At 42.8% G+C, this 26,110-nt stretch overlaps 1 protein-coding gene across 1 annotated transcript in view; it reads left to right on the top strand.

Annotated features, from left to right (window-relative positions):
• Positions 1-4,962: 4,962 nt before the first annotated feature.
• LOC121554938 (mucin-19-like) overlaps positions 4,963-26,110 on the top strand; it is a 35,576-nt gene continuing 14,428 nt past the window's right edge. Inside the window, exons 1-15 of the mRNA XM_041868642.2 lie at positions 4,963-4,966; positions 5,671-5,899; positions 6,661-6,790; positions 6,946-7,009; positions 7,333-7,415; positions 7,816-7,999; positions 8,174-8,299; positions 8,542-8,662; positions 9,693-9,828; positions 9,942-10,019; positions 10,123-10,330; positions 10,582-10,731; positions 11,028-11,122; positions 11,281-11,413; positions 12,147-12,390. Coding sequence (XP_041724576.2) covers positions 4,963-4,966; positions 5,671-5,899; positions 6,661-6,790; positions 6,946-7,009; positions 7,333-7,415; positions 7,816-7,999; positions 8,174-8,299; positions 8,542-8,662; positions 9,693-9,828; positions 9,942-10,019; positions 10,123-10,330; positions 10,582-10,731; positions 11,028-11,122; positions 11,281-11,413; positions 12,147-12,390 — 1,985 coding nt within the window. The remainder of the gene's footprint in view (positions 4,967-5,670; positions 5,900-6,660; positions 6,791-6,945; positions 7,010-7,332; positions 7,416-7,815; positions 8,000-8,173; positions 8,300-8,541; positions 8,663-9,692; positions 9,829-9,941; positions 10,020-10,122; positions 10,331-10,581; positions 10,732-11,027; positions 11,123-11,280; positions 11,414-12,146; positions 12,391-26,110) is intronic.

The following is a 26,110-nucleotide window of genomic DNA, read 5'->3' as shown; positions in this document are numbered from 1 at the left end:
TTGACTAATCTCTCAAAGCACTTCATGATGACAGAGGTGAGTGCTACGGGGCGATAGTCATTTAGTTCAGTTACCTTTGCTTTCTTGGGTACAGGAACAATGGTGGCCATCTTGAAGCATGTGGGAACAGCAGACTGGGAAAGGGAGAGATTGAATATGTCCGTAAACACACCAGCCAGCTGGTCTGCGCATGCTCTGAGGACGCGGCTAGGGATGCCATCTGGCCCGGCAGCCTTGCGGGGGTTAACATGCTTAAATGTCTTTCTCATGTCGGCCATGGAGAAGGAGAGGCCACAGTCCTTGGTAGTGGGCCTCGTCGGTGGCACTGTGTTATCCTCAAAGTGGGTGAAGAAGGTGTTTAGCTTGTCTGGAAGCGAGACGTCGGTGTCGGCGACGTGGCTGGTTTTCCTTTTGTAGTCCGTGATTGTCTGTAGACCCTGCCACGTACGTCTTGTGTCTGAACCGTTGAATTGCGACTCCACTTTGTCTCTATACTGATGTTTTGCCAGTTTAATTGCCTTGCGGAGTGGGTAGCTACACTGTTTGTATCCTGCCATATTCCCAGTCACCTTGCCATGGTTAAATGCGGTGGTTCGCGCTTTGAGTTTTGTGCGAATGCTGCCATCTATCCACAGTTTCTGGTTAGGGTAGGTTTTAATAGTCACAGTGGGCACAACATCACCTATACACTTCCTGATAAACTCAGTCCCCGTTTCAGTGTATTCGTCTAAATTATTTTCGCAATCTACCTGGAACATATCCCAGTCCGCGTGATCTAAACAATCTTGAAGTGTGGATTCCGATTGGTCAGACCAGCGCTGAATAGTCCTTAGCATGGATACTTCCTGTTTGAGTTTCTGCCTGTAGGAAGGGAGGAGCAAAATGGAGTCATGGTCAGATTTGTTGAAAGGAGGGCGGGGGAGGGCTTTATAAACATCCCGGAAGTTCGAATAGCAATGGTCGAGGATTTTAGCAGCGCGAGTACAACAGTTGATATGTTGATAGAACTTCGGCAGCCTAGTCCTCAAATTTGCTTTGTTAAAATCCCCGGCTACAATAAATGCAGCCTCAGGGTATGTGGTTTCCAGTTTGCATAAAGTCCAGTGAAGTTCTTTGAGGGCCGTCATGGTATCGGCTTGAGGGGAGATATACACGGCCGTGACTATAACCGAAGATAATTCTCTTGGGAGATAATACCGTCTGCATTTGATTGTGATGTATTCTAGGTCGGGTGAACTACAATTACACTATGAGTTGTTAATCACACACCTCCACCCTTCTACTTCCCGGAGAGATATTTATTCCTGTCTGCGCGATGAACTGAGAACCCATCTGGCTGGACAGATTTCGGCAGAATATCCCAAGAGAGCCATGTTTCCGTGAAACAAAGTATGTTACAGGCCTTGATGTCTCTCTGGAAATAAATTATTGCCCGGAGCTCGTCGACTTTGTTAACCAGAGACTGAACATTAGCGAGTAGTAGACTTGGAAGCGGTGGGTGGTGTGCGCGCCTCCTAAGTCGAACCAGCAGGCCGCTCCGAGTGCCTCTCCTCCGCCGGCAATGTTTTGGGTCAGCCGCTGGAATCAGTTCAGTTGCCCTGGGAAGAGCAAATAAAGGATCTGCTTCGGGAAAGTCTTATCCCTGGTTGTAATGCTGGTGAGTTACCGCCGCTCTGATATCCAATAGTTTTCCCCGGCTGTATGTAATGATACAAAACACTTTCTGAGCTAATAATGTAAAATATTATATTCTGGAACGTTTCCTAAGAGCTAGTCGCGAGACCGCCATCTTCGTCGGCGCCAGGTACTGCCCGTCGGCGCCAGGTACTGCCAACAGTCTTGAAGGAGTTCCCACATATGCTGAGCACTTGTTGGCTGCTTTTCCTTCACTCTGCGGTCCAACTCATCCCAAACCATCTCAGCTGGGTTGAGGTCAGGTGATTGTTGAGGCCAGGACATCTGATGCAGCACTCCAACACTCTCCTTCTTGGTCAAATAGCCCTTTCACAGCCTGGAGGTGTGTTGGGTCATTGTCCTGTTGAAAAACAAATGATAGTCCCACTAAGCGCAAACCAGCTGGGATGGCGTATCGCTGCAGAATGCTGTGGTAGCCATGCTGGTTAAGTGTGCCTTGAATTCTAAATAAATCACAGACAGTGTCACCAGCAAAGCACCCCCACACCATCACACCTCCTCCTCCATGCTTCATGGTGGGAATCACACTTGCGGAGATCATCCGTTCACCTACTCTGCGTCTCACAAAGACATGGCGGTTGGAACCAGAAATCTCTAATTTGGACTCATCAGACCAAAGGACAGATTTTCACCAGTCTAATGTCCATTGTTTGTGTTTCTTGGCCCAAGCAAGTCTCTTCTTCTTATTGGTGTCCTTTAGTAGTGGTTTCTTTGCAACAATTCGGCCACGAAGGCCTGATTCACGCAGACAAGATTATTTAACAATAGCTTTGGAAATTAAATTATATCTAATGCATACATGACATTAACTCTACTGAACTCTACTCAACTTTAATGTTCAAGACAATTCTTACCTTGGTCAGTCACACTGCACGTTGGTGGCACGCTAAAGACAGCGCTAGATAGCCAGCTAGGTAGCTAGCTGTGTTAGCAAGCTCGACGAAAACTCTTGTTTGCAGTTGAAGAAATTATCTGCTTCCTCTATCACCCACCAGGTAATAACATATTTTAATTCAATGTTATGAATGTCCCACTAGACAGCACGTACCGAAGCCCAGCTGGGCACTGAGGTGGAGATGGCTCTGTGCGTAACGCCCGCTCAATGTCCGCGTCCACCGCCCACACCACCGGTGCCACAATGCAGGAGGCCGGGAGTTTGGGGGTGTTATCAATGGGCCTCTCCTCTGTGTCGTACAGCCGTGACAGTGCGTCTGCCTCCACGCTCTTAGCGCCTGGTATATAGGACATGTAGACCAACACACCGCGACCAAGCATGTCCCGAAACACCTCGTTCACAAAGGACTGGAAGACTGATGGAACATTCATCAACCCGTACGGCATCACCAGGTATTCACAATGCCCCGTGGTGGTGCTAAATGCTGTCTTCCATTCGTCCTCTTCCCGGACACGCACCAGGTTGTACGCACTCCTGAGATCTAATTTCGTGAAGAAGCGCGCCCCATGCATTGATTCGATCACAGAGGAAATGAGGGGTAGAGGATAACTATAGTGAATTGTAATTTTATTAAGTGCACGGTAATCAATGCAAGGGCGCAGACCCCCGTCTTTCTTCTTCACGAAAAAGAAACTTGAGGAATTGGGTGAAGTGGAGGGACGTATGAACCCCTGACGCAGGGACTCGGAGACGTATGTTTCCATAGCCTCCGTTTCAGCCTGCGACAGGGGGTATACATGACTCCTGGGCGGTACAGCGTCTAACCGTAGGTTTATCGCGCAATCCCCCGAGCGATGGGGTGGTAATTTGTTCGCCTGCGTTTTGGAAAAGGCGTGCGCCAAATCGAGGTATTCGGGGGGAATGCGGACGATGGAGACATTGTCTGGACTTTCCACCGTGGTCGAACCAACGGAAACAGCTAGACACCTACCCTGACACTTTTGCGACCACCCCGTGAGAGCACTCTGCGGCCATGAAAAGGTGGGGTCGTGTAGTGCTAGCCAGGGAAGGCCCAACACAACAGGGAAATCAAGGGACTCAATAATATGAAACGTCATTTGCTCATTATGGGTCTCCTGCATAATCATAGTGACTGGTGCTGTAACCTCCCTAACAAAACCTGACCCTAATGGTTGATTGTCAAGTGCTTTGACGGGCAATGGAATAGACAGGGGAACCAATGTAATACGTAGACTAAGAGCCATAAAGTTCCCAGCTGCACCTGAATCTACCAACGCCTTACACTGGGGAACTACCGTTTAATCAGGGAAGTTGATGTGGATGGTTAAATGCACAGCAGAGGGCTCTGAACAAGTGTGGGTTTGTGCTACCTGGGGTGACGCGAGAGTGCCCTGTCTGTCGCCTCCAGAACCAGAAGAACTCTGACGACATCGTCCAGCAGAATGTCCTCTTATGCCACAAGAGTGACACTGGATCTGTCGTTCTCCGTTCTCCCGGAACGCTGCACCACCCAGCTCCATCGGAACGTGAGCCGGGGTGAGGGGGGGTGAAATGGGCAGGCCCCTTCCAGGATGTCCTCTCGAAGCTAGCAGGTTGTCCAACCGGATGGCCATGTCCACCAGTTGGTCGAAGGTCAGAGTGGTATCCCGGCAGGCTAGCTCCCTTCGGACGTCCACACGCAGGCTGTATTGGAAATGGTCGATGAGGGACCGCTCGTTCCACCCGGACCCAGCCGGTAGGGTTCTAAACTCCAGGGCAAAGTCTTGCGCGGTCCTTGTCCTCTGCCTCAGATGGAACAGACACTCGCCCCCCTCTCTTTCTTTGGGGGGATGATCAAAGACTGCACGGAAGAGGCGAGCGAACTCTCCGTAGTTGTCCAACACTTCTCCTCCTTCACTCCAGACCGCGTTGGCCCACTCCAGGGCTTCCCAAAGAGGCAGGAGACGAGGGCGGACACCTTCTCCCGATCCGATGGAGCAGGGCTGATGGTGTTGAAGTAGAGGTCCAGCTGCAGGAGGAAACCCTGGCAGCGGGCGGCTGTCCCGTCGTATTCCCTCGGTAGAGACAGGTGAATACCCCTGGTTGCTGGTGTGTGGGTGGCTGGATCCGGTCGCTCAGCTGGTTCCGCAGGGTCGGATCCTCTCTTCTCCAGGCGCTGGACGGCCTGGAGAACCCCATCCATCACGTCGCCCAAGCTGGCTAACATGGTGGAATACTCCCGGATCTGCTCAATGACTCCAGACATATTCCCCGCTCCTGCTGACTCCATGCTGTTTGGGTAGGGCGGAGCCAGGCGCAGGAGGTGTGAATCATAGAATAGGGTTTATTAGCCAATACAGTAGTCCGCAGCAATGCGTAAACCAAATACAGTGCGACTTAAATACGTACTGGGAAAACAAAACACACGGGTGAATATCCCGGCGATAAAAGTAACATAATGCTCAACACGAGCTAGCGACACCTCCACATGGAACAATAACACACAAAGACATGGGGGAGCAGATGTACCAGGTGTGTGTGAAAAACAAGACAAAACAAATGGAATGATGAAAAGAGGAGCGGCAGTGGCTAGAAGGCCGGTGACGAAGAACGCCGAAGCCTGCCCGAACAAGGAGATGAGGCAGCTTCGGAGGGAGTCGTGACAATTATGGGGTATTGTGTGTAGATTGATGAGGGGAAAAAAACAATGTAATCAATTTTAGAATAAGGCTGTAACGTAACAAAATGTGGAAAAAGTCAAGGGTTCTAAATACTTTCCGAAGGCACTGTATGTACCTTTATTTTATTTATTTATATATTTGATAAATACATTTTGACAATATATTTAAATATATTTATATTTTATTGAAATATATTCCAATATATGATTAACTTTTTAACGTAATAAAAATTTATTTATTTTTGTAGAAATGCTACATTTTCACATATGTAGACACTGGTTTAGTGCTGGAGATAATGAATATGAGGTTGAAAAGTGGTGGAGTTTCCCTTTAAATTCCGTTTTTTTATGTGGATTTATTACTGCAGCAGACTTCTGACTCTTCTCTGTTTGTTTCCAGATGTGTGCAAGACCTTTGGCAGTGGAGTCGTCCAGACGTTCAACGGAACGGCATTCTACGTCCGCTCCACCTGTCCGTTCACCCTGACACGTTTTACTCACAACCGGGTGGACTGTGACATCACCGTGCATCGAGGTAAAAATGGCCTACTGGACTATATCGAGATCAACGTCAACAAGATCCAGACCCGGATCCTGTACAATGGAACCATCTTCGTCGAGCAGAGAATGTTTGTGCCTTTATTTACTCTATTCTATTTGATTATATTATAGTTTTGTTCAATTCTATTTAATTATTTACTCATCAAAAACAGAATACACATAAAGGGGTAGTTGCAGAGTTCCAGATATTTTTACTTTTCATATAAAATCATGCATAACACAGTTTAGGAGTGGGTCTTTGAGATCCAGATAAAGCCAACTGTAAAGCTTGATTTAAAAGTATGTTCAGTGGATATACTGTATGTATCCTGTATTGAATGTGATTTTTAATCCAATGCGCTTAATCGTGGTCTGTGAAACTGGCAGTTACACTATTACATCAAAGCAAGTGATTACATTGAATAGTGAAGTGTCTGTCCTTGCTTGTAACTGTAATTATTGGTAATTACATTTTAACTTACATAAGCTCCTAGCTCTAGCGGAAATAATGGATGGATGAATCTGGTTACCTTCAAATGCACCAAGATGATATTACTATAGTCTCTTGCGTAATGCAGTTACATACATCATTAATCTGAGATCTCTAGCATGACCAAGTTATTAATTATATATTACACCAAATATTAGCTAAAGAGTGTCCTTCCCTTTTCTTCACACCGAGAAAATATACAGTCTAAAATTATCATTAACCTTTTTGGCATTGTAACAATTTTCTTGTAATGCCATTTAAAATGCCAATCAGTTGTGCTATAAATCACTAACAATCATGATTAATCAATGATGGGGAAGATGATGATGATGACGATTGACTATGACGTGTTTGTGACAGGGTGTCCCTTCCCTACGATCACACCTATCAACACGTGTTCCAATATGGTATCTACACCAAGCTGAGGAGCACTGTTCTACCTCTGTCTGTCATCTGGAGCAGTGTGGGCGTGGGCATCGACTCTCTCTGGGTGAGTGATCCATAAACGGCTTCAAATACATTGTTGTTACCTATTATTTGATCTCTCATGACATCCTTAACAAAGTTGATTAGGTTCCGGGTGCCGAGATGACCTATTATTTCATACATGATTGATTGACTGGTCCCTGGTCTGTCCTCTAACAGGTGAAACTGGAGCAGGAGCTAGTCCGTGGAATGACTGGACTCTGTGGACGACCAGATATACCAGGTCGATTATCTTAGAAACATATTTTTTGTACTTCTAAATATATATATAAACACTGTATATCAATTTGATGCATTTGTATTGTACATATAGATTGTCTAATTAATCTTACTTTGAAATTGACCATCGACTTGATGCATCACTATTTGAGAGGTTCAAAATGCAGTATGGAGCCAAATACAGTGAACAACCTCTTGAATATCAATTGTCTGGACGCTATCTACACTTCTTGCTGTTAGCTGTGCGCTAACTACACTTCTTGCTGTAAACTGCGCTCTAACTACACTTCAGTGTACTAACTACTCTAGATTTTCCTGCAAAATTAGATGACCGTCAGCGATTGATTGCAGAGAGTGTTCTTTCAAAGGACGGGTGCCAGACCATGGACTCCCTCCGCACTGAGAGCATGGTACTTTTGCTTAATTATGGTCTACGTCCCAAATGACACCCTATTCCCTATTCAGTGCACTTCTGTTTGACCACTATTTGGGAATAGGGTGCTATTTGGGATGTGGACTGCCATTTCAATCTGGTGGTAAGGTACTAGTATCACTTCTTGGGATCTCTGGTATTGTGTGCTTGGCCTCAAGGTTATGGCTGGTGAATAACACTAGACTTCTGGTGAATTGTAATGAATGGATTTAAGACATAGAACCCTGCAACTTTATGGCAAGTCTTGATGTTAACAGTTCTATATAGAATATGCCATATTGCTGTAACGTAGGTTATATTGTTTTGAAGTCTGCAGTAGTGTTTTACAGTATGATGTACAGTATGATGTACTGTATGTATTATGTATTATTTAATAGGTCTGCCAGAAGTTCTTCTCCAACTACATTGAATGTATGAAGGCTGACACAGGCAAATACATAAATCTTTGTAAAGAGAATATTTACGGATATGAAAAAGAGCATTATGTAGGATGTGCGTTCTACAAAGAAATTGCCCATCAGTGTCAGACCAGCTACGCTTGGAGGACCTTGACACGCTGCCGTAAGTAGATCAGTTCAGAAAAAATCTAAGTTTATAAAAGCTGTTAGTTTATTAGATAGTTTATAAATATGTTATGAACAGTTATAACACATTCTATTGACTATTAATCTTGTTGAAGTAATTTTGTTCTAAACAAATTCTTAAAGACTTGTGTGTCTGTCTGTTGTAATACAGCTGAGTTCAGTTGCCTAGGAGACCTGCTCTTTGAGGAGCAGGGTGATGCGTTTGTTTCCACCTGTTCCAACCCAGCACCTAGAACCAGTGATCAGGACATCACCAGCACCTGTGTCTGCCCCCAAGGTAGGGCTTACACTGTCATCCGGAGAAACACTGTTTCAAGTGTAGGCTAAAGTGTAAAAGGTTTCTTTAAAATATTAATTGTAACTGATTCATTGAACAGACAATGTCTTAGCAACCAGATATGCACTGCTTTTAAGATTACCGTCACATATTATGCAACCTGCCGGGAGACAATTTTGAACATTATCTTTAGTGTTACAATCACATAAGGTTGATGAGGGTTTTAAATGGCTATGTTTCAGGTCAGGTACTGAACGATCGAGCGGAGGGCCATGACTGTGTAAGTGTGACAGCCTGCCCATGTGTGTATGCCGGGAGGAACTATGCACCCAGGGAAGAACGCAGAACGAAATGCCAGACCTGGTGAGAGAATCAGAACTCAGGAGTCTCAATGACAACATATTCCCTATGTAGTGCACTACTTTGGACCAGAGCACTATCAATCAATCAATCAATTTTATTTTATATAGCCCTTCTTACATCAGCTAATATCTCGAAGTGCTGTACAGAAACCCAGCCTAAAACCCCAAACAGCTAGTAATGCAGGTGTAGAAGCACGGTGGCTAGGAAAAACTCCCTAGAAAGGCCAAAACCTAGGAAGAAACCTAGAGAGGAACCAGGCTATGAGGGGTGGCCAGTCCTCTTCTGGCTGTGCCGGGTGGAGATTATAACAGAACCATGCCAAGATGTTCAAAAATGTTCATAAGTGACAAGCATGGTCAAATAATAATCAGGAATAAATCTCAGTTGGCTTTTCATAGCCGATCATTAAGAGTTGAAAACAGCAGGTCTGGGACAGGTAGGGGTTCCATAACCGCAGGCAGAACAGTTGAAACTGGAATAGCAGCAAGGCCAGGCGGACTGGGGACAGCAAGGAGTCACCACGGCCGGTAGTCCCGACGTATGGTCCTAGGGCTCAGGTCTCTCAGTTGGCTTTTCATAGCCGATCATTAAGAGTTGAAAACAGCAGGTCTGGGACAGGTAGGGGTTTCGTAACCGCAGGCAGAACAGTTGAAACTGGAATAGCAGCAAGGCCAGGCGGACTGGGGACAGCAAGGTGTCAGCATGCCCGGTAGTCCTGACGTATGGTCCTAGGGCTCAGGTTCTCAGAGAGAAAGAGAGAACGAGAGAATTAGAGAGAGCATACTTAAATTCACACAGGACACTGGATAAGACAGGAGAAGTACTCCAGGTATAACCAACTAACCCCAGCCCCCCGACACATAAACTACTGCAGCATAAATACTATGTGGTTCTAGTCAAAAGTATTGCACTAGACTATATGTTGAAAAGGATGTCATTTGTGAACTAGCCAGACTTCTCATTGAATTTGTCAACTTATTGATTTAGATTCAGAAATACCGTAACATGATACTCATGTATTTCTCTACAGTGTGTGTCACAATGGCAAGTGGACATGCTCTCAGAATAGCTGCCCTAGAAGGTGTGTGATTGAAGGGCAGTTTGTGACCACATTCGATGGAAAACAGTATGCCCTTCCCGGTAAATGCACATACATGGCTTCTAAGGTAAATCAATAGATTTTCATCTCACAGCACTATGGTAATTTTGAGTTATTCTCATACAGTACTTTCACCCAAAGTACTAACTTCTCTTATTCTTTATGATTGAAATAAAACAGGGTTTTAATTGGACGATATCCATTCAGTTTTCTGAAAAGACGTCCTCTATCCAAAAAGTGGTTCTTCAGATTTACCAGGTACTCTAAGTCTGCTTGTAACTTTAGCTTCCCCTTTACATTCAAAGTCTATGTTTATGATAATCAACAACATCTAAAACACTTTTTTGTTTATCAATTACAGAATACCTACACATTCTCTCACAAAAGTGTACAGTTTGAGAAAGAGGAAATCCGAGACCTACATCAGTCAGACAATGCCATGGTGTTCTGGCAGTCATCCATGTATGTCCAGGTACTGACATCCTTTGGCATGAAGATCCAAGTGCAGACGTCTCCAGACCTCCAGCTTTATATCAGTCTACCACAGAGTGAAGTTGGGATGCCAGAAGGTACTTTGCTTTCATCATTATAATGGTTTTGCATCATATATTATAATTATATATGATCATTATAATTATATGTTATCATTAGCATATCAGTGTTTAAGTCACATTGACTGAATCCTGTGAATATTAAAGAAACAAACAAATTATGTATAGGTTATTACTGTGTAATTACCATTTTGTCATGTATCTGGTTATTTCTGTACTGTAAAATAAAGTGGTAACGTTTTTTTGTCTACAAACTATCCTTTTGCAAGGACTTTGTGGAAACTACAATGCCGATACCACTGATGATTTCAACACAAGCAGTGGTATCGTAGAAAATGCAGCGGAACCGTTTGCCCTGTCCTGGAGTGTAGGGGACTGTCCTGTTAACATACCTAAAGTCTGCATCAACACCGACAACGGTAAAGTCCCTCTGACTTATCATGACTTAAAAAAGAGGTTCTCACATACATTCAGTTGGTTTTCTATGAAGGAAATGAATCAGTTTGTTTTAATAACTACATGAAAATAATACATATAGTGACAGAATTACTTTTACATAGCATTATTGTTCTTTTCTGTTGGATACATTACATAGTCTATATGACTTTAAGAATGAGGGGAATGTGAATGCGTCTTGCAATACGACATAGAAATGCAAAAATCCTAATTTTGTTTTTGTGTTTCTTAATCTAACATGTGGACGATTACCTCTCAGAAATATTTGCGGATGAGAACTGCCACCCCTTGAGAGACCCCAGCGGGATTTTCGCCAAGTGCCACGATCACGTGTCCACTGACAACTACCACAAGGCAAGGATTTACTAGTACCCACACTTCTTGTGAGAACTTTTTATACATTGATTAAGGTCAAACAAAAATATATATTTTAATTGGTATTTACCTTGTATTTAACTAGGAAATGATGATGTAACAATGTTTTGTAACAATTTGTCACTTGATGTTTGCAGGCTTGTATCCAAAGAACATGTAACTGTGGGACTGGGCTGCAGCAGTGTTTGTGTGTGGCCCTGGCAAACTATGCCAAAGCCTGTGCCAACCAGGGCATCACAGTGGGTGACTGGAGAAGGGCCACCAACTGCAGTGAGTAACACCCATAGAATCAGAATAATAGAATGGACATTAACCTTCTTATGACGGTATAAAAGGTCAGCCATTTTGGTAAGGGAGTTGGTAAGTCAGTGGTCAGCCATTGCTGTGATAAGATATTGTGTAAAACAATACATTTGAATATTTTTTACACTGTATGTTTGTTAGGTGGAATGATTCCAATAATTTTTCAAATTAACGGCCAACATTCCATACGAACAATGCGGTCAATCCATAGCCATACACTGGCTGAAATCAGTTTGTGATAGGACTTAGACAAGTAAATGCAAACAAGTACTGATATTGTATCATATAATAACACTCACAGCTTTCCAAGAAAACAAACATTGAGACATTTATGGTCTGTTTACATATATTTTAGAGGCTTTTTATATATGAAAATTGGTATAAAACCTGTGTAAACTGTATTTAGATGACAATATTTTATGTTGATAATAATTATATTACACAATTTCTGATTTATCACATTACTTTTATTTTCCTGCATAAGTAAAAGCAGGAAATGCATCAACTATGCCTCTACTGCCATTCATTCCAATTAGACTGGTTTGGATTTCTCCCTGACCACAATGACTGCCATTTTCATACCATTCTGGAACTTTGAGAGTTTATTACATAGGTAAGGGTGACTAGGGTGAGCAGGTTATTAGCGATTAGAGTCACCTTGTTAATGTTTATTAACATTAATGTCATTTTGGATTTCCAGCGGTATCGTGTGAGAACAATCAGAGGTTTGACTACGAAATGCAGGCGTGCAACAGCACCTGTCTCTCCCTATCTGGGCCAGACCCCAGGTGTTGGGTGGAGGATGCACCTGTGGAGGGCTGTGGCTGTCTGGAGGGCACTCATCTGAACGGGGGGCTCACCTGTACCCCGAAGGCCCAGTGTCCTTGTCACCATCAGGGAGGAGTCACACCACCAGGACCTGTTGTCATCGATGGACGACAGTGGTGAGTTCCTCTTACATGCTACTTTATGGAGGTGCCATTACAGATGACAATGTTACCATGAATAATTTTTCTGACTCTTGCACATGTCCAAAAAACAGAGGAGATCTAGTCCTATAACGGAACATGTTACTGTTTGTTGGTATTATTATTATTACATTTATTTGAACAGGGACAATGTACAACAAAACATAAGTCTCAGTATACTTGAGAAAAGATGCGTTGTACCAGATTGATCCAACAGCTAATTTCTGTCTGCAGTCCCCGGGCAGGGTAACATACTGTACAAACATGAAAAAACATTATATACGAAAAGACAACATAATAAAAAGCCAGAGGTCAGGTCATACAGATACGTTTCCACACAGAAGTCAAGACATTGCACATAATAATCAATCATCGGAAACATTGCTATTGGACTTATGAGTTGTAAAAACACATAGTAAAAAACAGCTGTTCTTTTAACTACTTTTTGTAGTCACACATTTTACGTTTTCTGGAGGTTGGTTCCAGTGTTGAACAGCTTTTACAGAAAATGCAGATTGGGCAAAAGCTGTTCTACACACTGGAACTCTACAGTTTCCATTCACTGCTCCCCTAGTATGTGACCCTATAGATAGTCACTTGACTACTTAGGGGTTGTGGAGCAAGTCCATGTAAACATTTAAAAAGCAGCTTTACAGTTGAACATTTACAAAAACAAATAAAAACGTAACAAATTGTGTTTCTTAAACATGTTAAACAATGGTGATGAGTATTCGGTTTCTGATCAAAAACTTTTAATGCACGCTTAAACAGAAATTGCAATGGTTTGATTGTCGTTTCTCCTGCTTGTGACGAACTTGTAATGTAATAGGACATGTAAGAAAATATCATCGCATGCATATAAACCTTAGCAGCATTAGTGTTAAGACAGTTCCTTATATGTTAAGGAAGTCAAGATTTTGCTAGCCTGAGTTAAAATACCTCACGATAAGCGGCATTTGAACATATAGGTTATGGGGCGGGCCGGCGAGGTAAGTAAATGATCTTGAAACAGGTCTTGGCAGTGGTGGTCAGCTAGTGAAGAGGTCCCTACGTAATCACGTCACGTAGCCTAGGCTAGTCGTCTCCCTACTGAATTTGGAACTGAGGGAAAGCCAAATAAAAAATGAATAAGAAAAGGCAATCAACTTTTATGAAGTTTGTAAAGTCCAACAATCCTGAAAAATATGTTGAATTGAACCCGAAATGAGCCAGAGAACTGTCAGTGCCGGATGAGAGGAGTGAGAAGCAAACTGCTCCTAATGGCGAATGCCTTAGCTAGCAGCGCTGCTTAACCCGCCAGTTCAGCATCACCACCAGCACCTCCACTAGATAGTAGGCCTACTAGCGAGTCAGACTCGGCGGGAGAGGCGGACGGGGGGGCAGCTCAGTTCAAGACCAAGCAAACGTATAACCCCTGGCTTGTCAAGCAAAATTCAAAGCTGGCTGTACAACATGCAAAAAGGTAGGGAGTTTGGGCCAGGAGAAGACTGGAAGGATGAAACTAGCAAAAGAGTGGGTGGAATGTACAGTAACATCCTCTGCGTCCGATGTAAAAAAGCAACAAAGAGCCCTCAAAAAAAGGTTTTTGAACATGCCAAAACCAAGGCCCATTTAGCACAAGCAAGCATTGTTGGCAAGGCTAAAGAGGACACCTTAACACAGGTTGTAGTTAACGCTCAAAATAAAAACATAGACACTACAGCCAGTCTTCCGAACAGCTTACAAGGAGACTAAACGTCACAGACCCGCTCACAGTTTTGAGCAAGAACTTGACTGTCAGGAGATAAATGGACTTGAGATGGGGAGAATTCTCCATTCCAATGTTGCTTGCTCCAACATACAGCAACATATTTCATCTGAAATGTACGAAAACTATTTGAAAGAATAGTACAGTGCTCTCCCAAAATCAGCCTAATGCTCGATGAGGCTACTGGTTTGAATAAACAGAGGGCCTTGATTGTATACATTTTTGTTGATCTTGTGGAACTGGAGGATTTACATGCTGGGGCAATTGTCCGTAATCTGTTATCTGCATTATAGGGTGTAAAATTTACTGAGGACTTTCTCTACAAAACCCTCATTGGAATTACGTGTGATGGTGCGTCTGTCATGCTGGGACGCAAGAGCGGAGTAGCAACAAGGCTCCAGGCCCTCTTCCCTAATATAACTGTTTGGCACTGCTCGGCACACAGGCTTGAGCTTGCAGTAGGTGTTGTGGTAAAAGATGATGGGAGCTATCAATCATTTAAAAATACTTATGTACAAGCTATATGCGCTTCATAGCGTATCTAACAAAAACAGAATGGAGCTGAGGGAGTGCACAGAGAGTTTAGACATTCAGCTGTGCAAAATCGGCAGGATCTTGGACACTAGATGGGTGGCATCCAGTTTTAGAATGGTAGAGTCTGTGTGGAAAAATTACCCGGCTCTTCACAAGCATTTCACCACAGCAGCTGAGGATGCCTCCCGCGACGGCGTGACCCATCAGAACTATAGTGGCCTTGCCATGCGCATATCCTCGCATGCGTTTGTTAACAATCTAGGACTTTTGTGTGATGCACATCAAGAACTATCTGAACTGTCACTCGAGCTCCAAAAGAGAGACTGCACAATTATTACTGCACACATGGCAGTCACCAGGGAAGCGAGGGTGTTCAGTGCAATGGCAGAGCAGCCAGGCCGACACACACAACTCAGCCAGAGAGGGATTCAGGAGAACTCTTTCCAAGGCGTCAAACTGAATGGTTGAAGACCCAGCGACAGAGTCCTTAATCAGAGGGAATTTTTCGAGAGCTTGGTGAGGAACATGGAGGCTAGAATGTTCTCTCAAGGAGGACGGGCAGTGGACAATACAGGATACAGCCAGTTCATAGAGGAGCTGAAAGTGCTTTATGTGCAAAACTGGCCTGGAGGACGCAGGAGCACTGTATGGAGAAACAGAGATAGAATCTCTCTGCCAGCGGTTTGGCATTGACAGTCCACATATGGTCATACGGGCCTACAGGCAGTACAGAGACACTAATGGTAATGATAAAGGAGAAATTCCAGACTTAAAGAGCTGCTGATGGCAGTCAGCACCATCCCCATCTCCAGTGCAGAACGCAAGCGGGGATCTTCTCAAATGAATCTGATTTGCACCTCAACCCGCGCCTCTCTGCATACCTCCACCATATCAGGGCTACTCTTTCTGAACCTTGTTGGCCCACGCCTGACCAAATTCTACTCAGTCCCCTATGTGAGGTCATGGATTGATAAAGGACACAGATGTGTCACAGACACCAGGAGCAAAACAAGAAATAGGGAGGAGAAGATGCACGAGGAAATGGCTATGTTGTAGGAGGTTTTGGAAAACTAAGGTAGGAACATCTTTTTCCTTTACAAACCTGTTCTGTACTGTGAAGTTAATCTGAATATGCGCTTCATATTATCAAATAGGCAGGAGGCCTATATATTATAATATGTGTTCTGCTGTAGGCTACATTGATTTATTTTATTTGAAGTATATTCTGATATCAAATCAAATTATTGTGATATGTTTGTTCTACTGTTACATTGATGTCTTGAAAAGTATATGCAATTTGAGTCTTGTAAGCCCCACAGCGTATGTGTGCATATGCATATGGCGGGTGTTCTACAGTGACACCAAAAAATGTTGCTGTACATTTATGTCTTGAACATTTGGCTATAAGAAATTCAGACTTGTAAGCCCCACAGCTATACTAGAGGAAGTGGACATAGTATATGTTTGAGACCAACAGGTGGCCGAGGCGTGACGGTGGCTGGAGAAGCGCCCATATCTCCCTTGATTCTTTCTATGATCTCTCTCCCCTCTGCTCCATAGACATGACCCTCTCTTCTCTTAGACTCTTGCTGCCACCCATTTTGATCACTTCCTATTGTTTTACTAAAGAGAGAGAGAGTAGAGTTTTCACGAGTGCAGCCATCACCATGAGTCTCGCATCTTTATATGGAAAGCATTTTTAGGACTATAATTTCCTCCTCATAATCCCAAAACCGCCATAAAAAAGCCAGACTACGGTTTGCAACTGCACATGGGGACAAAGATCGTACTTTTTAGAGAAATGTCCTCTGGTCTGATGAAACAAAAATAGAACTGTTTGGCCATAATGACCATCGTTATGTTTGGAGGAAAAACGGGTAGGCTTGCAAGCCAAAGAACACCATCCCAACCGTGAAGCACGGGGGTGGCAGCATCATGCTGTGGGGGAGCTTTGCTGCAAGAGGGACTGGTGCACTTCACAAAAGAGATAGAATCATGAAGAAGGAAAATGATGTGGATATATTGAAGCAACATCAAGACATCAGTCAGGATGTTAAAGCTTGGTCGCAAATGGGTCTTCCAAATGGACAATGACCCCAAGCATACTTCCAAAGTTGTGGCAAAATGGCTTAAGGACAACAAATTCAAGGTATTGGAGTGGCCATCACAAAGCCCTGACCTCAATCCCATAGAAAATGTGTGGGCAGAACTGAAAAAGCGTGTGCGAGCAAGGAGGCCTACAAACCTGACTCAGTTACACATGCTCTGTCAGGAGGAATGGGCCAAAATTCACCCAACTTATTGTGGGAAGCTTGTGGAAGGCTACCCGAAACATTTGACCCAAGTTAAACAATTTAAAGGCAATGCTACCAAATACTAATTGAGTGTATGTAAACTTCTGACCCACTGGGAATGTGATGAAAGAAATAAAAGCTGAAATAAATCATTCTCTCTACTATTATTCTGACATTTCACATTCTTAAAATAAAGTGGTGATCCAAACTGACCTAAGACAGGGAATTTTTACTAGGATTAAATGTCAGGAATTGTGAAAAACTAAGTTTAAATGTATTTGGCTAAGGTGTATGTAAACTTCCGACTTCAACTGTACCTGTCAGCAACTGGTGTGACTGAAATAGCCTAATCCACTAGTTTGAAGGAGTGTCCACATACTTTTGTATATATAGTGCATCTAACCCTACCACTCCAGTAACCCTGCACATTATCGCCCCCACAATATATAGGCATCGATTGAAGCTCTGTGTTAAATTAAAATCTCCCTACCATTATATCTAAGCCAATATGACACCAATCGCGATGGAAATTGGCAAATCAACTTGATTGGAGGTACACAACACACTCCCCACCTCTCGTCCTGAGCCGTCCGGCCATGAACAGGATTGTTAGCAATTGATTTTTAAGAGTATTTCTTGCGCCTACCTAGCTCAAATTCTGATGATGGATTAAAACTAGACTATACTGTCCATAAAGTGATTATTGGACTTACAAAATGCCGGAATGACAAAATGTGTAGGTGCAACAGTTTTTGTTAAATTTATAATTTATCGCTCTCATGTGCACATTTCCGCCCATTAAGAAACAACAATGTGCTTCCTTTTTGTAGCATTACTGACAATGCTAACATATTTTTTCAGCAGAATCTCAGAGTTCTAACACCAGGTTGGTTGCTCGGCAACAACACAGCTGCTTGCACCATGCTGCCAGTCATAAGAAGTGTATGCAAACAAACCTAGGCTTCTGTATATAGCTAGCTATATGGTGGTATTCAGGCTGAGGTTAATCAATAAATGCAAACAGATATTTTGATTGTACAAGCAAGCTAACGTTAGCTATGTAACATTAGCTACCTAGCCAAAGTCCAGCAGCTGGCCTACAGTGGGGAAAAAAAGTATTTAGTCAGCCACCAATTGTGCAAGTTCTCCCACTCAAAAAGATGAGAGAGGCCTGTATTTTTTATTATAGGTACACGTCAACTATGACAGACAAAATGAGAAAAAAATATCCAGAAAATCACATTGTAAGATTTTTAATGAATTTATTTGCAAATTATGGTGGAAAATAAGTATTTGGTCGATAACAAAAGTTTTTCAATACTTTGTTATATACCCTTTCTTGGCAATGACACAGGTCAAACGTTTTCTGTAAGTCTTCACAAGGTTTTCACACACTGTTGCTGGTATTTTGGCCCATTCCTCCATGCAGATCTCCTCTAGAGCAGTGATGTTTTGGGGCTGTCGCTGGGCAACACGGACTTTCAACTCCCTCCAAAGATTTTCTATGGGGTTGAGATCTGGAGAATGGCTAGGCCACTCCAGGACCTTGAAATGCTTCTTACGAAGCCACTCCTTCGTTGCCCGGGCGGTGTGTTTGGGACATTGTCATGCTGAAAGACCCAGCCACGTTTCATCTTCAATGCCCTTGCTGATGGAAGGAGGTTTTCACTCAAAATCTCACGATACATGGCCCCATTCATTCTTTCCTTTACACGGATCAGTCGTCCTGGTCCCTTTGCAGAAAAACAGCCCCAAAGCATGATGTTTCCACCCCCATGCTTCACAGTAGGTATGGTGTTCTTTAGATGCAACTCAGCATTCTTTGTCCTCCAAACACGACGAGTTGAGTTTTTACCAAAAAGTTCTATTTTGGTATCATCTGACCATATGACATTCTCCCAATCCTCTTCTGGATCATCCAAATGCACTCTAGCAAACTTCAGATGGGCCTGGACATGTACTGGCTTAAGCAGGGGGACACGTCTGGCACTGCAGGATTTGAGTCCCTGGCGGCATAGTGTGTTACTGATGGTAGGCTTTGTTACTTTGGTCCCAGCTTTCTGCAGGTCATTCACTAGGTCCCCCCGTGTGGTTCTGGGATTTTTGCTCACCGTTCTTGTGATCATTTTGACCCCACGGGGTGAGATCTTACGTGGAGCCCCAGATCGAGGGAGATTATCAGTGGTCTTGTATGTCTTCCATTTCCTAATAATTGCTCCCACAGTTGATTTCTTCAAACCAAGCTGCTTACCTATTGCAGATTCAGTCTTCCCAGCGTGGTGCAGGTCTACAATTTTGTTTCTGGTGTCCTTTGACAGCTCTTTGGTCTTGGCCATAGTGGAGTTTGGAGTGTGACTGTTTGAGGTTGTGGACAGGTGTCTTTTATACTGATAACAAGTTCAAACAGGTGCCATTAATACAGGTAACGAGTGGAGGACAGAGGAGCCTCTTAAAAAATAAGTTACAGGTCTGTGAGAGCCAGAAATCTTGCTTGTTTGTAGGTGACCAAATACGTATTTTCCACCATAATTTGCAAATAAATTCATTAAAAATCCTACAATGTGATTTTCTGGATTTCTTTTTCTCAATTTGTCTGTCATAGTTGACGTGTACCTATGATGAAAATTACAGGCCTCTCTCATCTTTTTAAGTGGGAGAACTTGCACAATTGGTGGCTGACTAAATACTTTTTTCCCCCACTGTATGTACCTGGTTAACACCATTCAGCTGAAAGCTAGCTAGCTAACAACCAGGGAAATAAAGGTAGCAAGCCAATGAATGTGGTTTTGATTAGCTAGCTAACATAACCTTATACCAGTCAGATGAGAGCTAACGTTGGCTAGGTTGCTAACCAACAAGCGAGGAACATTTGCTAGCTATATTTAGTAAAATAAGGTTTTTCACATAAAGCTGAAGTCATCATGTTTAAACTGCTGATCTAGACACTTGCGTGTAATCGGAGAAGAAACAAATATGCACAAATAAACTAGCGAACGTCCTTGGCTGCTATGATAGCCAATTCAACTTTAGCTAACTAAGTAACCTTAGCAAACGTAAAGTTGTAACGTGTATGACCAGTTCATGCACCCCAATAGGTCATACTTTCTTACTTTCTAGTTAGTTACGTTAAGTTTAAAACCACTAAACTTTGGGAAACATTTGCATTACACAGACCAAGCTACGGTAAGATCACACAAACCATAGCCGAGATAACAAATTGTTTTGTTAAGAAACAGTAAGATAGTTGTGAACCGCAACATGGTATATGGTTGAACACCAAACGCACATGTAAACAGAACCTCAGTTGTGCATGCTAGCTATAATCAATTTACCAGACTCGACTGACAGCATCGCTGTTTCAAAAGTGTAGAAAAAATTTCAGCTCCAGCATAAACTCTTTCTCCTGCTGTCTTGTCATTCTTATAATCAAAATGTGTGCTGACTGATCAACACAGTGTCAAGTTACTTTTCAGTGTGTTCACAGAAAAAAGTCTCCATGCAAAAGTAAAAAGTAGTCAGGGGGCTGCAGATGGTACACCAGGGTAAAACAACAAAAATCACTAAGAATCACTGCTTGTGTGACATTCCATGTGCCAGCCTGGTCTCATAGACTAGATGTAACATAGTAAATTAAAGCCGGGACACAGAAATCAGTATATGTTAATTTAGATATGGTTACATAAGACAGAAGGTTACTTAAAACCATTTCCTGCAGTCAAATGACCAAATCGCCCTCTAGTGGCCTCATGGGTGGAATGTTATTAATATTTTTAATAATTTCATCATTAATACACATTTCAAAACACCCACTGAAAATCCAGTGTTTCTATGTCAAACGGTTTAGTTATATTTCAGTCTTCTGTGATATATATGCTGTAAAGTGTAATATTGGGATGCAAACTCAAAATGTATTACATTTCAACTCTATATCTGTCATGCTACAGGTGTCCTCATTTTTAAAAACCATAACCTTGTGTGAGGTGTATACTTTTGTTTCAAAGTAGATTTGTTTAAGACTACCAAGAAACACTCTGATTTAGCCCACTGTAGTAAAAGGTTTTAAGGCAAAAACAAGGGTAGTTGGTCGGGGTGGAGGGATGGGTGTATAACGCGAATGTCTAGCAACCCAAAGGTTGAGTGTTCCAATATCATCATAGACAACTTTAGCATTTTAGCTAATTACCAACTTTGCTACTTTTCAACTACATAGCATGTTAGCTAACACTTCCACTAACACTAACCTTAACCTTTTAACATAACTTCTAACCCTAACCTTAACTCTAATGCCTAGCTAACGTTAGCCACCTAGCTAACATTAAAGTTAGCCATAACAAATTGGAATTCATAACATTGTGTAATGACCTTGGGTTTATAAGCGCGGATATCAACTCTGCCACGCGAGCATGCTTTTGGGGCACAGTCGATGGCGCGCTGGACTTCGGGCTAGAAAAGGTTGAGGGTTCGAGACCTGCTCCCTGCCTGTTTCATTACATTGGTGTCAGAAGTGATCGAACCTTGCATCCACGAACGTGCGTGTGCTTGGCCGTTGAGCGCGTTCCTGTAAGACGTTGAGTTGTAAGCTAGCGCGAGGACACGCACTTTGAAAGGAGGGAGTTGTGTAACAACCCTGGGTTTATAAGCGTGGATATCGACTCTGCCACGTGAGCATGCTTTTGGGGCACAGTCGATGGCGCGCTGGACTTCGGGTTAGAAGGTTAAAGGTTCGAGACCTGCTCCCTGCCTGTTTCATTACAATATCATACGTATTGGAAATTCCTAACATATTGCACGAATTGAAATTCATAACAGATCATAGGAATTGCAATTCGTAACATATCATACAAATTGTTGTTCGTAACATATCATGTGAAATGGATGATGGACATCCACAAATTAATATATACAATACGAAATGTAACATACTTTATCATACTAAATGGAGAAACTAGGATTTACATACAGAATAATACAAAATGCTATGAGATCAGGTTGCAGCAGCTTGCAGTCAAAAGAAAACAAAATGCTTACTAACTTGGTTAACTACTTGATTAAATGAGTTTGTTTTCAACAAATCAACTGTTTTAGACTATTATATTTTAACCCAGAGAAATAAACATGCAATCACTACTGAGTAAATGAACTAAATCATTTTGGAATGAACCCTTCCAGACATTAAAATAATCTGTTGAAGTCAACCTGTTCAGAACAGGATTCTGACAAACTGAGAATCATAGATCAATAAAAACGACCTTGTCTTGAATCCATCAATAGCCTAGGCCTAGGTGTGTGGAGACACATATTGACACAATATGACACAATATGAGGAGGAAATTGTAGTCCTAAAAATGCTTTCCAGTTTCACTGACTCACCCAATGATGCGCATCTCACTCACTGGTGATGGCAGATGCACTCGTGCCAAAAGCCTATCTCTCTCTCTCTTTTGTAAAACAATATTTGGAAGTTGATCAAATATTTTGGTGGCCAACAGCATAGAGTCTAAATAAATGATTAAGTGCAACGCTTGAGAGATGAGAGTTCAGGGTCATGTCTATCGGAGCAGAGGGGGAGAGAGACATTAGAAAGTGAATCTCATTCTAGTTATGTGAGATACTGGTGCGCTTCTCACACAGCCACCGTCACGCCTCGGCCACCCGTTGGTCTCAAACATATACTATGTCCACTTCCTCTAGTATAGCTGTGGGGCTTACAAGTCTGAATTTCTTATAGCCACATTTTCAAGACATCAATGCACAGCAACATTTTTAGGTGTCACTGCAGAACACCCGCCACATGCATATGCACACTGTCACACCCTGGCAATGGGACTCTAGTTGTTGAGCCAGGGTGTGTTTGTTCTATGTGGTGTGTTTCTATGTTGGGGGTTCTGGTTTGTTGTTTTCTATGTTTGACTTAGTGACTCCCAATCAGAGGCAACGAGTGTCAGCTGTTCGTTGGTTGTCTCTGATTGGGAGCCATATTTAAACTGTCTGTTTTTCATTCGGGTTTGTGGGATTTTGTTCCGTTAAGGTTTGTGTTATGTATAACTTCAGGACGTCACGCATCGTTGTTTATTGTTTTTGTGTCGTGTTCAGTAATAATAAAGTATGTACGCTTATTACGCTGCGCCTTGGTCCGCTTCCTGTAACGATCGTGACACACACATACTCAGCTGTGGGGCTTACAAGACTCGAATTGCATATACTTTTCAAGACATCAATGTAGCAGTAGAACAAACATATCACTATCATTTGATTTGATATCAGAATATACTTCAAATAAAATAAATCAATGTAGCCTACAGCAGAACACATATTATAATATATAGGCCTCCTGCCTATTTGATAATATGAAGTGCATATTCAGATTAACTTCACAGTACAGAACAGGTTTGTAAAGGAAAAAGATGTTCCTACCTTAGTTTTCCGAAACTCCTACAACACAGCTATTTCCTCGTGCATCTTCTCCTCCCTATTTTTTGTTTTGCTCCTGGTGTCTGTGACACATCTGTGTCCTTTATCAATCCATGACCTCACATAGGGGACTGGGTAGAATTTGGTCAGGGGTGGGCCAACAAGGTTCAGAAAAAGTAGCCCTGATATGGTGGAGGTATGCAGAGAGGCGCGGGTTGAGGTGCAAATCAGATTCATTTGAGAAAATCCCCGCTCGCATTCTGCACTGGAGATGGGGATGGTGCTGACTGCCATCAGCAGCTCTTTAAGTCTGGAATGTCTCCTTTATCATTACCATTAGTGTCCCTGTACTGCCTGCAGGCCCGTATGACCATATGTGGACTGTCAATGCCAAACTGCTGGCAGAGAGACTATTTCTGTTTCTCCATACAGTGCTCCTGTGTCCTCCGGCCAGTATTGCACGTAAAGCACTTTCAGCTCCTCTATGAACTGGCTGTATCCTGTATTGTCCACCGCCCGTCCTCCTTGAGAGAACATTCTAGCCTCCATGTTCCTCGCCAAGCTCTCGAAAAACTCCCTCTGATTAAGGACTCTGCCCTGGGTCTTCCACCATTCAGTTTGACGCCTTGGAAAGAGTTCTCCTGAATCCCTCTCTGGCTGAGTTGTGTGTGTCGGCCTGGCTGCTCTGCCATTGCACTGAACACCCTCGCTTCCCTGGTGACTGCCATGTGTGCAGTAATAATTGTGCAGTCTCTCTTTTGGAGCTCGAGTGACAGTTCAGATAGTTCTTGATGTGCATCACACAAAAGTCCTAGATTGTTAACAAACGCATGCGAGGATATGCGCATGGCAAGGCCACTATAGTTCTGATGGGTCACGCCGTCACAGGAGGCATCCTCAGCTGCTGTGGTGAAATGCTTGTGAAGAGCCGGGTAATTTTCCACACAGACTCTACCGTTCTAAAACTGGATGCCACCCATCTAGTGTCCAAGATCCTGCCGATTTTGCACAGCTGAATGTCTAAACTCTGTGCACTCCCTCAGCTCCATTCGGTTTTCGTTAGATACGCTATGAAGCGCATATAGCTTGTCCATAAGTATTTTTAAATGATTGATAGCTCCCATCTCTTTTACCACATCACCTACTGCGAGCTCAAGCCTGTGTGCCGAGCAGTGCCAAACAGTTATATTAGGGAAGAGGGCCTGGAGCCTTGTTGCTACTCCGCTCTTGCGTCCCAGCATGACAGACGCACCATCACACATAATTCCAATGAGTGTTTTGGAGAGAAAGTCTTCAGTAAACTTTACACCCTCTAATGCAGATAACAGATTACGGACAATTGCCCCAGCAGATAAATCCTCCAGTTCCACAAGATCAACAAACATTTTTGCTTGTAGGTCCATATCTGCCAGCTGAAGTCTGATGTATACAATCAAGGCACTCTGTTTATTCAAACCAGTAGCCTCATCGAGCATTAGGCTGATTTTGGGAGAACACTGTACTATTCTTTCAAATAGTTTTTGCTTCATTTCGGATGAAATATGTTGCTGTATGTTGGAGCAAGCAACATTGGAATGGAGAATTCTCCCCATGTCAAGTCCATTTAACTCCTGACAGTCCATTTCTTGCTCAAAACCGTGAGCGGGTCTGTGACGTTTAGTCTCCTTGTAAGCTGTTCGGAAGACTGGCTGTAGTGTCTATGTTTTTATTTTGAGCGTTAACTACAACCTGTGTTAAGGTGTCCTCTTTAGCCTTGCCAACAATGCTTGCTTGTGCTAAATGGGCCTTGGTTTGGGCATGTTCAAAAACCTTTTTTTGAGGGCCCTTTGTTGCTTTTTTTCATCGGAGGCAGAGGATGTCACTGTACATTCCACCCACTCTTTTACTACCTTTTTGCATGTTGTACAGCCCAGCTTTGAATTTTGCTTGACAAGCCAGTGGTTCTAAGTTTGCTTGGTCTTGAACTGAGCCTACGTCCAAATTGCACCTGCTCCTGATGGCGATGCCTTAGCTATCAGAGCTGCTTAGTATTTAGGCATATATGATGTGAAGTAGGCCTCGTGAAATCATTGTCAAAAGCGCAAGAGGTACTGTTTGTTGCATGTAGGTGTAGATTATTTGTGAGTTGATCATATAGAAATATCAAAGCAATCTTTCAACGCCAAAGCAATTGCCTGTCTATGGTGCAGGAACCACTGACTCGCTACCCTTTCTCTAAAATCAAAACATGCCAAGAGTGTGCAAAGCTGTCATCAAGGCAAAGGGTGGCTATTTGAAGAATCTCAAATATAAAATATAATTTGATTTGTTTAACACTTTTTTGGTTACTACATGATTCCATATGTGTTATTTCATAGTTATGATGTCTTAACTATTATTCTACAATGTCAAAAATAGTAAAAATAAAGAAAAACCCTTGAACGAGTATCTGTGTCCACAATTTTGACTGGTAGTGTATATATATATAGGCCTATTGTAAATGTGTATTATTTTTGCATCGCCATTTTATTGCAAAAAGAAATACAAGTACAAACATAACTTTAAGCTACATATAGTTTTGACAGAGGTAATGAACTGTCCATTGATCAGTACAGCAATTGATAAAACAGCACCATGTTTTAAACACAAGTGGTTCTGAGCATAATTCAATATTACACAGGTAAGCTAACAGTTACAGAAATCAGGATTTTTTTTTTCAGCTCATGAAACA

This window comes from Coregonus clupeaformis, chromosome 40 (genome assembly GCF_020615455.1).
Source record: "Coregonus clupeaformis isolate EN_2021a chromosome 40, ASM2061545v1, whole genome shotgun sequence".
NCBI classification, from domain to species: domain Eukaryota; kingdom Metazoa; phylum Chordata; class Actinopteri; order Salmoniformes; family Salmonidae; genus Coregonus; species Coregonus clupeaformis.
The sequence above is the reverse complement of the archived record's forward strand: the minus strand, read 5'-3'. Positions and strand labels throughout refer to the sequence as shown.